Source organism: Sprattus sprattus (assembly GCF_963457725.1).
Source record: "Sprattus sprattus genome assembly, chromosome: 13".
In the NCBI taxonomy this organism is placed as follows: Eukaryota; Metazoa; Chordata; class Actinopteri; order Clupeiformes; family Clupeidae; genus Sprattus; species Sprattus sprattus.
The window spans coordinates 18,347,280-18,362,091 of record NC_137911.1 but is presented as its reverse complement, the minus strand read 5'-3'; the positions used below and the strand labels follow the sequence as shown (position 1 = coordinate 18,362,091).

General features: G+C 43.0%; 1 protein-coding gene across 1 annotated transcript in view; it reads right to left on the bottom strand.

Annotated features, from left to right (window-relative positions):
* Positions 1-5,373: 5,373 nt before the first annotated feature.
* Positions 5,374-14,812, bottom strand: part of ankrd6a (ankyrin repeat domain 6a) — a gene marked incomplete at both ends in the record, with an annotated part of 11,169 nt that continues 1,730 nt past the window's right edge. Inside the window, 13 exons of the mRNA XM_080850204.1 lie at positions 5,374-5,987; positions 6,384-6,684; positions 7,065-7,178; positions 8,145-8,297; positions 8,706-8,849; positions 9,368-9,493; positions 10,010-10,114; positions 10,551-10,628; positions 10,935-11,033; positions 11,317-11,415; positions 11,798-11,896; positions 12,184-12,282; positions 12,693-12,794. Of these exons, the coding sequence (XP_080706330.1) occupies positions 5,374-5,987; positions 6,384-6,684; positions 7,065-7,178; positions 8,145-8,297; positions 8,706-8,849; positions 9,368-9,493; positions 10,010-10,114; positions 10,551-10,628; positions 10,935-11,033; positions 11,317-11,415; positions 11,798-11,896; positions 12,184-12,282; positions 12,693-12,794 (2,133 nt within the window). The remainder of the gene's footprint in view (positions 5,988-6,383; positions 6,685-7,064; positions 7,179-8,144; positions 8,298-8,705; positions 8,850-9,367; positions 9,494-10,009; positions 10,115-10,550; positions 10,629-10,934; positions 11,034-11,316; positions 11,416-11,797; positions 11,897-12,183; positions 12,283-12,692; positions 12,795-14,812) is intronic.

Sequence of the window (14,812 nt, the reverse complement as noted above, 5' to 3'; positions counted from 1 at the left end):
AAACATATCAGCAGTGCCAACCAGCAGAGTGCCAGTGAGTGTAGTCAATGTCACGTTCTCCATGTTCAAACGTGTGAACTTTCTATGTGGGTGCCCCACCTTTAAGAGGCCAGCAGACCCTTTTACCCTCCTTTAGCTGGGTTACATCGAGCTTGCTTGTGTGGTCCTCTACACCCTTCATTTTGAATAATCTAATGTTTAATCTATGAAGCCAGACGAGTTAGTCAATATGAAATGTCCAATATCATAGCTAAGTGCATGGGGGACCTATTTTTTGGATTTACAGCCGACTGGTTCCCCAAAGGCAGATAACATTGCCCCTAAATCCCTTGTTCATTGTTACATATTTCTTAGAAGAAACTTGTAGTTGGAGCTTGAGTGTATATGTTAATTTCCATAAAGCTGGTGTGGCCTATCATGTGGACTATCCCTTACAACAGCTTGTTTGTGCTGTGCGATGCATTGTTGAGGTCTCATAAAGCAACCAGGCTTCCCCCAGGCTTTTAATTAGCCTACCATCATAATGCTGACAGAGTCAATGAAGGATTGATCTGATCTCCTCTTCTCAGGAGCCTGAGCCTCACATCCAAATGCCAGAAGTCACATCAGGAACGTTTCATTATATAATGATGGACGTGAAGAAGCTACTCATCCAAAGGAGAAGACAAGAGAAAAGACAGATAAATTAAAACCATTTATTTATCTATTATCTATCTATCTATCTGGGGTCAAAATTATTTTACAAAACTGTTTGATGTAATCCTTCTGTGACTGAGGACAACATCTAAGTTGTATTGGAACGCATCTGTGGGGATGCTTTGAGGGGACGTAATGCCTTTCTGTATGTGTCGTATTCTTTTGCATGGTACATTATCTGGGTTTGTGTTAATCCTGAAATGCTGCTGAGAATTGATTTCACGCAGCAGTTTGTCCTGACTTTACACTTGCTGGATCAATATTTGTTCTTATAAAGGGGACCAATGGAAATTATTCATTTTTCAAATAATGCAGTTATTCTTCGCGTCAATGTGCGTTATAGAGTCACAGAGGTGCGTGATGTATACCTGTGGATGAGTTTTCAGTTGTTTTGTATGTGATTTAGGGAGTTAGTGTGATAGCATGTGACACGAGGCTAGTGCTCTGGATCACACTGGGCACGTGCGACACAGGGAGAGAGAGGGATGGAGAGAGACAGACAGAGAGAGGAGCGCACACACACAAACGCACACATGCACCCACTCATGCCTGTGGCTAGAGAGGGCAGAAGAGAGAGTAATTGAGAGAGAGAGATAGTGAAAGCAAGAGAGAGAGGGAGAGAGAGAGGGAGAGGGGGAGGGGGAGGGGGAGGGAGGGACAAAGAGAGCAGGGAGGAGGGGGAGGCTGGGCACACATATGCCACAGTGACAGAAATAGCGGCACGTGAGACACACAAACACATAAACACGCACGCACATACAGAGAAAGAGAGGGAGAGAAAATTAAGGAGACAGAGGTAAATACATAGACAAGGAGCAGTAGCAAGGGGAAAAGAAAGAAAATAGAGAGAGGCATGAAGAGAAAAACAGAGGAAGAGAGACAGAAATAAAGAAAGAGAATGAAGAGGAGGAGCAGCATTTAGATAATGTAGCCATGGCATCGCTTGTTGTTGCTTCCCTGGGAATGCAGTGGTACACTAGAATACCCACATGGCAGATAATAATGGATTGGACCAGGGCCTTTGGGTCTGTGCCAGTCTAAGGCCTCATCTATCCAGTCTAGTCTTGTGTGCTGTCATGGTACTGCTTTCCAGGGGCACGGTGGCGCACACTAACTGTACCCTGAAGCCGTCCTGAGTGAAGAGGCAGGATGAAGCACACTAACTGTACCCCAAAGCCGTCCTGAATGAAGAGGCAGGATGAAGCACACTAACTGTACCCCAAAGCCGTCCTGAGTGAAGAGGCAGGATGAAGCACACTAACTGTACCCCACATGCTGACATAAGAGGAGAGGAGAGAAGAAGAGGAGTCAGCTGTGGATATGGCCCATATCAGGATCTCTTCTGAGCCGGATGCAGTGCACTTCACGTGAGTGAGTGAGTGAATAAACTAGCAGATGGTTCCCCCTTTTTAATCATGAAGAATTCAGACATATCACAGCTTTTTATGCCAGTTTCAGCTGAGAATCTCTGTTTTGTTACCTTGTCATATTTTGTTTTGCTCTGTGTTAAATGTTCTGCTGTGAGCTTCTGTCTAGGTTTTGACATGTGCTTCTGTTGTTCCATGTGACAGGAGCTCAAACTAATAGTTTCAGTATGAGAAAAATAATGTGGTTTTGGATCATTGAAGCATATATAAATATATTCCTGTAGACCCAACAATAAAGTTATACACATTGAAAATGAGCAATTAAAAGCTTTTATTAAAGGTTTTGTTACTAAATATGCAGACACAATGTACCAATCTTCAACATTATTACTTGTCAAGTTTCTAAAGATAACACTACAAAATATAATAACAAAAAATGATGTCAGAACATCAGGATTCCCCCAAATACAAGGATCTCAACCAAACCCAAAGCAACATGAACACAAAGTTCCACAACTAACATGGCGTCCCAGGGATCAATAACATAGCTTAAAATAGACTCAGGATTTAGCCTGAAACAAGCACATGGACAAGACAGAGCTAAACACAGATTTCTTTCATGTCATCAGTGATCCCTGACCAAAAAAAAGAAACATTTGTTAAACAACCACGTCTGTGACATCATCTTCTACTAAGTCTGACCATGTGTGTACATTTAACACTTAACACAAGTGTGCCTTAGAAGATATGACTTTTGTCTCGACTATCTCTGTCAGAAAAAAAACAACCAGTGCGTGTCTCAGTGTGTTTCTTGAGTTAGTCAGTCTTACTTCATCTAATTCCAGAGAAGAGCTGCTCTGAATTCAGATTTAAAGTGACAAAAGAATGAAATGAGGGTAGTGAGTTAGTTCATGACAGAGGCAGTTGTGTGGTTTTCCCAAGCATCACTCCACACTCAAACTTAGGGAAATCCCTGCTATCGTTTTTATATCTTATAAGAGAAGCATGCATAGATGGCTAAGGGCCTGGAAATAAATACTCATGGATCACACAAGTGATGGAGGGTAGTTAACTGAAGCAACCCTTGAGTATAATTTTGCTCAAGGGTGAACATCAGTGTAACATACCCTCTGTGTTTGGGCATTTACCCTGGCAGTATAACACCGGCGGCATGAGAGACAAGGAAATGAACTCTGAAACCGAAACACAGTGCAGTAACATTGGATTCGCTGTTTTCTCACTCTGTTGACGAGCTGAAGTTACCGCTGTTAAGATTCGATTTGGTCCAATGTGTGAAAATGTTCAAAGGACTCAAACTCTGTTAAGCTGTGCAATGCCAAGTTTTGATAACACTCTTCAGGCTAATTCATTTGCTTAATTTACAGAGGGAATTATGCAGCATTTTGCCGCCAGACCAACACCATCCACAATTTCCTCCACTGGTATGGTGCGCAATGACTCATTCTGACAAAAAAACTAAAAACCTGTGATTTAAACATGTTTTACTGTGTACCAGTATCAGATACACTTTATAGGTTCCATAAGAAGGAGCTAGCAAGCCTCTCCTCAGTTGTTTGTTGTGTATAAAATACCACCATTCAAACACCTCTTCTGACAAGAACTATCTACACATCACCATTCAAACAACTCCTTTGACAAGAACAATATTCACATCACCATTCAAACACCTCTCCTGAAAAGAACAATATACACATCACCATTCAAACACCTCCTCTGACAAGAACAATATACACATCACCATTCAAACACCTCCTCCGACAAGAACAATATACACAGAACCGTTCAAACACCTCCTCCGACAAGAACAAACTATACATCACCATTCAAACACCTCCTCCGACAAGAACAAACTATACATCACCATTCAAACACCTCCTCCGACAAGAACAATATTCACATCACCATTCAAACACCTCTCCTGAAAAAAACAATATGCACATCGCCATTCAAACACCTCCTCCGACAAGAACAAACTACATATCACCATGCAAACACCTCCTCCGACAAGAACAAACTACATATCACCATGCAAACACCTCCTCCGACAAGAACAAACTGCATATCACCATGCAAACACCTCGTGGCCTGGTAATCGAATCCTCATGCCTCATACATTCAGTGGCTTCACTTCTGTGTAGAAACAGATTTATCATGGTTGTGGAGTTGTCCACAATCTGCTATTGAGGAATATTCTTTTATAGTATTATTGGTGCTGTATGTGTGACTGGACAGCCAGATCAGAGCTGTAAAGTGGTTACCAGTGATTGGTAATCCATACAAGATCTGCAGAATCACTGCATATTTTCTTCTTTTTGAAGGATTTTTTTTTGCAGCATATTGGACATGATTACCAAACAGCCAGAAGATCTAATATTGTCACTGTTGCTAAGTAGCACACAAGAGTGTTTTTTTTATTACACCTGGGTGGTTCTGTCCAATCCAGCTCGGAGTTATCCTACCTCAGCTTCTGAGGAAACTCTTAATCTTAATAATTACTGCAATTAGTTTAACCTAGGTCCTTCCAAATATGTATTACTAATAATGTGCAAAAAACTGTGTGAGTTCAAAACATTGTGTGTGTGTGCATGCTACTGTGCTAAATTAGTGTGTGTGAGAATCAGTGGCTGTTGTTTACTTTATCTCTGTATTAATGTCATTAACTGCTTTGCCTTATTGGTTTTGCAGTTTGGCAGCATTTGAATTATTTAAATGATGTATTCAAATTTCTTAGAGGAGGAAGGGGCTGCCAAAAAAACAAGGTGTACTAACTTCACAGTTTTCTGTGCTATAATTACCTACGGCTGTGTAACTGTTAAATAAATAACATGCCCCATGAGATAAGATGTGCTTTATTGGTGCATTCTGCATTTAGAGTTGCTATGTTTAAGGGTATATGTAGTAGTAGTAAAGCTTTTTTTATTAAGTGAGCTGGCTAGCAGAGCCTTTTTGTCTGCTTGTGTCAGACTGTGTGTGTGCCTGTGCGTGTGTGTGTGTGTGTGTTCGTGTGTTTGCGCGCATTGGTTCTAATTTAGGGTTATATATCGATTCATTTCGTTTAAATGTAGTCCTGAAAGATAATTGTTCAGTGTGCCAGAACATTAAATTCATGTGTGTGCTCATGTGTTAGCTGTGAGAGACAGTGTGTATGAGTGTGAATGTGTGGGTGTCTGCGTGTCTCTCCATTTCTTTCCTCATGTCCAGTCAGCATAGTCCAGTCCAGGTGTGTGCTACATGTTTGTGTGTGCGTGTGTGTGTGTGTGTGTGTGTGTGTGTGTGTCTGTGTTTTTTTCTATCTGTGTGTATTTGCTCTGAGGCCCTGCAGCTCCTCCTCCAGGCTGTTGATACGCTCCATGAGGGAGGATCGGTCCATTTGGGCCCGCTGCTCGGCCAGCCTCTGGGCCTCCTGGATCTTCCTCTCGTACCAGCGCTCCAGCTGCGTGGACACCGTCTCGAAGAAGCGTTGCGTCACCTCCACGGCGTGCAGGTTGTCCCGCTCCTGGATAAACGCCATCTCGGCCGGGCGCTCGCCAAACAACTCCATCGCCTGCACAGCACCGCCGCCCCCGCCGGACGGGTGCCTCAGGGGCGCGGCGCGGCTCACGACCCTGTCACACACCGGGTGTTGGCGCGGGAGGCACCATCCCGGCACCAGCACCTCGTCCAGGTCGCTGTCGCCCCCTGTTGGTCGGCCGCAGGGTGACAGGCTGTCGCTGGAGGTGCTCAGGCAGAACTCATCCCGCCGGATGGGCCGGGCATCAGAGGAGTCTGTCTCCTGCAGGTCCGTTGGCAGCCACTGGGGGTCACCAGAGATGGGCCGCGGCCGGGCGTAGATGGTGTGGTGCATCACAGGCAGGTGCAGGGAGGGGACTGAGTAAAGCTCAGACAGATGCTGCTGGTCTTCTGCTGAAGGAAGGGTGGTTTGAATAAAATAATATTACACATTATTTTTACAAAACACAGTTATATAACACATTTCTGAACACCTGAATGTTTTCTGATTAATGATGAATGATTATTTTTATTAATGAAGCAGAAAGATAGATATTTGTCTGTATTATTTATGAATCAAATATGAAATACAAATACAATATTTCTGGTGTCAGTTCTACATTTAATTTGCAAATGTAAGTAATACATGATAAACTTGTGTTTAATTCATGTTAAATTTAAATCCACATCTTCCTTTGAAAAACATATATCAGTATATATCAATATAGAGGTGTCTGTACAAAGCTTTCTTGTTTGATACAAAATCTTCAGGCCTTAAATGTGTTTTTTTCTTTAGCACCGGACACTCACCTGAAGAACTGTCAAGCTTCACTTCAAAGTACTTCCTGCCGATGGCCTCGTCAAAGTCATGTCCTCTGGCTGTGGAGTAGGGCGTCAGCACGGGGCTGGGCAGCACGTTCACATAGGTGGCCAAGGAACTGGTGCTCTCCCCCGACATCACAGACAGCAGCGGCAGACACTCTGGATCAGCCTCCAGGTCCGCAGATGGTGAGGGGAGGAGTTTGAAATACTGCGGGTCCCCAGGAAGGCGCACCTCCATGTCCTGGATCTTGGACATGCACCAGTTCTTCAGCTCGCTCGCTGTCCTGGCCTGCTTCACATGCAAGGCACTGCAAGGTTAGTTCATGTGGCATACAGAGACTTCCTAATCACTTGAGCCAGTTTCTGAGTGTCGTACAACCAAACAGACAAAACGTTCGGGCAAACATGTCAGGTTTATATTTTACTTTTTGTTTGTTTTATAAACCTAACATATGCTGTTTTAACATAAGCTAACACAGCTAATAATCAGTGGAGGCAATGGAACATTCTAGAATAAGTACAAATGAAACCCATTATGATACTTGGTTTCTCTAATCTTATGAAGGCAGTTTATTTATTTTTAGTATTACAGGTACTATGGTTTGAATTCATGTTTCAGGTTCTGTGTGTGTGTGTGTGTGTGAACAAGGGCCGGAGTTGAAGCAGTACCTGTCTCCTCTCCTCATTCAGCCTCTCAATGGTGGACCTCTGGTTGATGCGGTACAGGCACTCCATCCCCTCTGCAGTCACACGCTCCTGTGCTATCTTCTGAAGCACTTTGATCTGACCCATGAGGAATACACACACACACACACACACACACACACACGCACACAGTCACAGTCTTTACAAAGTTATCTCACTCTCTAAAGCCTTCACTTTGATCTACTCCCAGGAGGACTATTAAACAAGTGCTTTTGATTAAAAAATGCAGCGCTGTTAACAATTTCCTCCTCCAACGCAGATAACTGTTGATACCAGAAGAGATATGGCTCAGCCAGATCTCTTGCATCGTAATCTACCACTGGGAAGAAGCCCTGGTGCCATGGGCGGGCACTGGGGGGGGGGGGGGGGGGGGGGCTTTTCATCTCAAAATGCTGGAAAAATGGGCGTTTAAAAGCTACAACTGCTTTATTTCCGTCGGGAATGATACCCTCAGAACCCCCTCACTGTTTTCAAATTAAGAATATTGCAGTTGCAATGAACTACTGTTAATACTGAATTCCGTTGCGGAACCCTACAAATCCAAATGCTCACCCCAAGAGGACATCTTTGTAACACCGCCGTCTAATATGTAAGGGATGACGGCCGACGAGCTGTCCAGTTCTACGAAGTTAATGGACGCTGCGGGGCAAAGAACACCACGACGCGGAGCGGACCAAAAATGTAATGCCTGTCTGTGAATTTGTGTCTGTCCGTGAATTTGTGTCTGGCACCATGTCTGTTGGGATGTTCTCAGTTACACTAATTTGATGTTTCTATTATTACAAAAATGCTAATTCAAACATTTGAGTGTAAAACCTATTGTAGTTTATAATTGTGGCTGTATACTGCTGAACAGTCTATTCCTCACTAACGACTACATACAGCAAAGATGTAATAGAAATGTAAGAGAAAAACTTAACATCTGATTTATTATTCTGAGGAGCACGAAAGGGAGGGGTGTAAATGATTGGCTGTTGAGCTCAAATGTCAACAGCTTTCTTTTGCCAGAATTGCAGACTTTAAGTAAGTGACTGCGTGACACACCTGCTGTTTGCTCTGACGATCCATGCGACCCAGCTTGCTATTCATCTCTTCGTGGATGCTGTAGATCTGGGACCTGATCTCCATCTTGGTGGCCTTGAGCTGGTTCTCCAGTTTCTTGATGAAGGGCTTACAGTGGCAGTCGGTTGCCAGGGCCTGAGAAGATAAGATAAATAACTATCCACCAAATGAGGTCAAGCACTACTAGAAATGAAGACCTGGATGCAGCCTTCCATGATATAGCCTGCCAAGTCATACACATTACTCTCAAAATGATTTTAAACAACATGTATTAACACGTAACAGCCCTTTACTCTGCATTTAGTCATAATCCTAAGTCAAACACTAATTTTATGTAATACCTAATTGTGTTGTTAGTTCGTTATACACAATATTTTACACTTAGCTTCAAACTTTAGTTTCACGTAATAAGGGCTATGTAGTGCAACATATGTGAAGTTTCATATGGAGACATATGGAGGCTTTTGGAGACAGTCTGTACACCAAGATCACAATATCCTTCAACATATTCATCAACAGCCATAACTAACACCTCATTCTGACCTGTTTGACTTTGCCATCTTTGTCACGGTAGAGAGTGTAGAGCTGGTAGGTGTTGCCGTTGGGGAGGGTCATGTCGTCCTCGCCCAGGGGGCTGGCGCTGCGTGCCCTCCTCCTGTGGTCCTCCTTCCTCATGTGGGAGTCCGCCTGAGACGCCACCAACAATACCATAAGTGCAGAAGGAACTAAACGTGCACATAATGATGGCATTGAACAGGCACTTTTAAACAGGCACTTTTACCCAGCAGGACTAAAATTATTGATCTCTTTAGAAATGCGTGCTGTGGTCTACACATGGCTAGCTAATTGCAATTCACCCGTAGATGGTGTTGTGGGTATAGCTTGCGGTTGTAGCTATAACTGATAGTGGGTGTAACTGACTGGTGTTACAGGCTGAACGTGTCTAAAGTACCAGGAAGGCCCAAGTTAATGGAGCCATTACCAGATATACGGTACATACAGTAACTACAGGTACACAAGATGCTACAGGTGAAAATGCTGATTAAAGTAACTTAAAAATAAACACTCTATAAACAATAGCATTGCTTCTATGGGTGTGTAAATACATTTCCTGTTTCTGAACATCAACCGAAATCATGATGAAAGAGTTGCATTGCAATATTTCACATTACAAGCATGGCTAAATCATTTTGTACTCCTCGTACCCTGTCCTTGAGTTTGCGTAACTTCCTCTTGTTGCGAGGGCTGGACATGGCTTTGCTGACCAGCTCGATGCGCTTGTTCAGAGCCTGGTCACTGCTGTGCGTGTCCTCGGCCACAGACACAATCTCCTGCCACACAGGAAACTTACTCACACTGAGGAAATCACAAGATCCTTCCACTTTTCACAGAAGTCATTGTCATGCCCCACTATGACTCAGACAATATACCGCTTTTACAATGACTAGAAAGGTATGACTGCATGTAAATCAAAAGTTGAGCCACAAGGAGGGGTTCTTTTTACACCTACATTATTAAATAATTAATGCATCAGGGTGCATTAATAATTGATGGCAGCCATCTCTAGCTAAGGTGAAGGAAAGGTGTGGAAAGGAACGTTCAAAAGGTCCAGCTGAATTAGAGTTCACAGTCTGGAAAATCTGGCTCTGTCTCCCATGTCGTTTGAACTTTCCCCAGCCTTGTGCTCATCCACAGGGATGAGTTAGACTTGTCTGTGTGTGTGTGTGTGTGTGTGTGTGTGTGTGTGTGTGTGTGTGTGTGTGTGTGTGTGTGACCTCTGAAAAAGACTACAGTGCTTGAGTGGTTGTTTACGCCAGAGCTGATGTTTTCGCCGGCCCAGACTTTACCTTGCCTGCAGGGACATCGTCCCGGGGGACGGACTGAGCTCGCCGAGCCGCCTTCAGCTGGTCTCGCCTCTTCCTCACTGTCCTTGCTCGAGCGAAGCAATGACCCTGACAGACACAGACACAGACACAGACACAGACACAGACACAGACACAGACACACGCAGACGCAGACGCAGACGCAGACGCAGACACAGTTACAGACACAGACACAGACACAGACACAGACACAGACACAGACACAGACACAGACACAGACACAGACACAGACACAGACACAGACACAGACACAGACACAGACAGCAAGTATGAAGTCAGACTAGATTTGAGTCCAGTTCTCCGTTTGCTTCTTCATTTGTCTTTGACGTGTACGTATGGAAATGGATGGAAAGGCTGCACTTAAACACTGCATACCATGCATGGACCAACACAAACAGCTACAAATAAACAGTATAATTAAACGGAGTGATGCTATATCTTCTTCCTGTGATGTTGTGGTTAATGACTATGTACTCTGATCTGACAGGGGTGATCCCCCACCCACCTGGTTTGCTTTGGACAGCATTACAGCCACCTCTCTGTGGTTCAGGTCCCTGGCTTTATCGACAGCAGTCTGACCAGCCTGAAGGAGAAGCAGTTACAGCAAAGATGTTGATAATCCGGCCTCTAATTATCAAACAACAAACAAAATATTAAAATATATATGTTCTTTCATTCATTCAATCACTCATTCACTTATTCATTCATTTAATCACTGATTCATAACAAACACTTTTTAAAACTGAATCTGTGAAAAGAACATCATCTCAATATTTTCACTTTGTTAGTTGAAACACTGAAGACTGAATTAACATTTCCATCTTGATGAACTTCTGCTCAAATGTGAATAGTGCTGATATCCTCTTAATGCATAATCAGGCACACTCACATTGTTTTTGATGCTGCTGTCAGCGCCAGCCTCTAGCAGCAGATTAACTGTCTTCTTGTGATTCAAAGCAGCAGCAACATGCAGAGCAGTATCTCCTGTCTGTTACACAAACATCTCGTCACCTTTAGTCATGTTAATACCATCTCATCTGTAAACATGTCACGAATAGTACATTTAATTAAATGTTGACACTGGGTTGTACAATTCAGGGAATACTGTATTATTTTCCTGCATGTAGATGGTAACAATAGGTTGTACAGGTCTGTTAATTATCTTTTTTTCGCCACATGTTTTTCTCTCATTGTGACAGTGATGTGTCTTTCAGAGATGTTGCTGGGGATGTGGCACTTTCACAGCATGACTGAGCACCATGGGAACCAACCTCATTCTTGTCTGCCACGGAGCAAAGAGCAGTCAGCAGAGTTTTGATCATAGCTAACTGATTGTAGCGTGAGGCAATGTGCAAACAGGTCTCTCCTACCTGAGAAAGAAGGGGGGAAAGACAGTGAAGGTGATTCAAATGTTAAATGTGGTAGCACAGTTTGATAGTGAAAGAAAAAGACAGAAAGAAAGATGAAGAGAGACAGAAAGAGTGAGAGGTGGAGAAAGAGAGAATGAGCAAGCATTAGCTTTAAGAGATTGAATGAATTGTATGTTACTTTGGATACAATGATTTTTTACTCAATGTAAACATGAACATGACTTTAATACTACAGCATTAAACTTTCTTTTCTGTGTGTTTGACAAATGATTCTTTCAATGCAGCCTTGCACAAATCCTTTGGATTATGTGTGGATTAAAGAGCAGCCTGCTGGGTACAGTGGGTAAATAGTGTGTGCTCAGATTAACACAGTTGGACAAACATGGTTCTTGCTGTCTGGCTGGGACCCCCCCAGCAGTAGAAGATGGGCACTCTGACAGTGGCCATTCTGACTGGCCAGATGCAACGCAGTGTTCCCTGCCTGAACAAGGACAGGGGGAGAGAGAGATAGACAAGGATAGAAAGAGAGAAGGAGAGAGAGAAAGACAGAGAAAAAGAGAGAGAAAAAAGAGAGAGAGAGAGAAAGAGAGAGAGAGACAAAAAAAAGAGAGAAGGTTTTGATGAGGATTTGTAACATATAAAAGTAACTTTTGGTTTAGTTTGCATTGGATAGGTTTGGTTTGGTTTGTTTAGGACTGCATTGGATAGGTTTGGTTTAGTTTGGTTTGGTTTGTTTGGGACTGCATTGGATAGGTTTGCCGTGTTTACCTTATTCTTAATGTGAACATCAGCGCCAGCCTTCACCAGTAGCTTGACACACTGAGTAAAGCCATGCCAGGACACCTCATGCAAAGCTGTGAAGCCATCCTGCCAGAGAGGGAAAATGATGTTGAAGCAGCAGTAAGGACATTTTAACTTGAAATCTAACAATCTAACTTCTGACTCATGACTCGGCTGGGAAACTGGGAAAGCTTTTTTGTACATTTTCTCAGGGTGGTCCAACCTGAATCACGGAACTGCATAGTGCAAAGCCTAGGTGGCCAGTTAGACAACACACCTCTCTGTTACAGGGTGTAAGTGCATTATAACCCAAGTGTTCAGTTGCTAGTGATATACTGGCAGGGGTCATGAATACAATGTCACTACAACCCCATGGTCGTTTTTGTAAGTTTTCTAAGACCTGAGAGAGGTTCTTGATTTGTCTTGAAATCGAAGAGCAGGATCTCAACCCCATGGTTGTCTGTGTAAGTGATCTAAGACCTGAGAGAGGTACTTGCCTTGTCTTGCAGGTCCAGAGCACAGCCACCTTTGATGAGGGCAGAGACACCATCACGGTTCCCCACCATCGCTGCTCTGTGGAGGGCTGTCTGATGGGACTGCTACGGAAGAGAGAAGGGTAAGAGGGAAAAGACACAGAGAGAGATATAGATAGACAGAGTCAAAGAGAGTAAGAGAAAGAGAGTAAAGCAGAGAGGAGAGGGAGGTAGAGAGAGAAGGATTGTACAAGAGGGTTACAGACTGAGAGATAGGGTGAGTTGTAGGCAGAGAGGGGGAGGGAGAAAGTGTGTGTGTGTTTGTGTGCGTGCGTGCGTGCGTGCGTGCGTGCGTGCGTGCGTGCGTGCGTGCGTGCGTGCGTGCGTGCGTGTGTTCGTGCGTGTGTTCGTGCGTGCGTGCGTGCGTCCGTGTGTAATAAAAAGAGAGAGATGATAACAATAGCAAGATACCAATTACAGTTATGAGAAAATAAATTAGGCATCTGATAAAGTCATCATTGCAGTCGTTCTTCCATTCATCCTCATTACTTGTTAAAGAACTGTTCTGCATGTCATCGTCTCTGAAGATGTGTGAAATCTTGCTTCAAGTTCCATCTCTCTCCACCATGAGGTGCTCAAGGAGCAAGGATGTGTATCCTCTCACAGAAGCTAACTAGAGGCAAAATCAAACATCTCTGAAGCACAGAGTAATGATCTATAAATATATTTTTGCAATGGAAAATGAAAAAGCTTTTTGAACACACTTTTATATTTCAATATATTGTGTCTTAGGGGTATTTGTGCAGATACAAACTCCTCGTCATCCCCTTATATATCCGTGTATTGTGGCTGAGGGGTATGTGTGTGGATGAAAACTAACCATCATCCCCTCTGGTCATAGGAATGGGCATGTTCTAAAGCCAGAAATCGGTAGCTCACAGACACATGGTGAAGTGGCAGAACATGGAGATGATGTTTTCATTTCTAGATAAGAAAAAAACAACACATCCAATTTACATCAACAGTAACAAGGGTGTGCCAGTCTTGCTTTGTTTGATAAAGTCAAATGTAAGTCAGTGCAACATGTCACAGTGGCTGCATCGTACATTAAGGTTCCATTCACTAACACTACTTCAATGTAAAGGTTCCATTTAAGGCTTGCATACGATACTAAGGTATTTTTTAAATGGAAGTCTTTCGTGAATTTAAATAGCGAAACTTTAGCATTTAACTTGTATTGTTTGCATTGCATTGGTTGCAAAATTGGATGTTGATTACTGTACCATAAATCATCAACAAATAAACAAACAAAATGCAGCATCTATATTCCATGTATTTTTCCCAGATACCATACACCCAAAAACAAAAATAGCACTTAAACCAGGACAGGAGACAGGACAATCTACAGTGTGTTTGTTTTCCCTGGCTGATTTGGGAGTGTGTGTGACAGAGAGAAGGCAAAGGTTTTCTTTATCAGAGATGTCCAAAGTGCATTTCAGCCTCAGAGGAATGTCTAACACCACGGAATAACCCTCAGACCAGCCTGGACACAGTCTGGATGTCTGGAGGGCAGTCCTTTAATGCACACATGATGTACACACGCACACACACATCTCCTATCTGAATCCATACTATTCAGTTTGTTTCCTGAATACCTGAAGCTTAGTGTGAAGTAAGTCTATTCTACACATTTAACGTATTTTACTGTATAAAATATGTATAAATTAACACACTCCAGGTGATTAACAACTTATGAAGTGACAGCTCCTTGAAGATTATGTGCTTGACTGACAGGTTTAAAAAAAGTCCGAAAGGCGACAGGCTTTTGTTAACCTCAATAAACTAATTAAATATAATAAAACAGGCTATATCCACAGTATGCACAAATGTACAATGCATATAGGAACCTTTTAAGAGTAATTTCTTCAACAATCACAAACCAATTCAAATACAAACCAAGATTGACAGCAATTACCCTTTTCAGTGAAGAAGTCTTCTCTAGGCTCCATGACAGACAGAATATATTTCCTTTCACAGCGCTGAACCTAGGAGCTCCAGAGTGAGTCCATGCTATGACATCTGTCAACGCCACTAAGAGGTCTGCTAACTTTGCAATCCCAGAGGCTATCTACACCTGCTTCTGC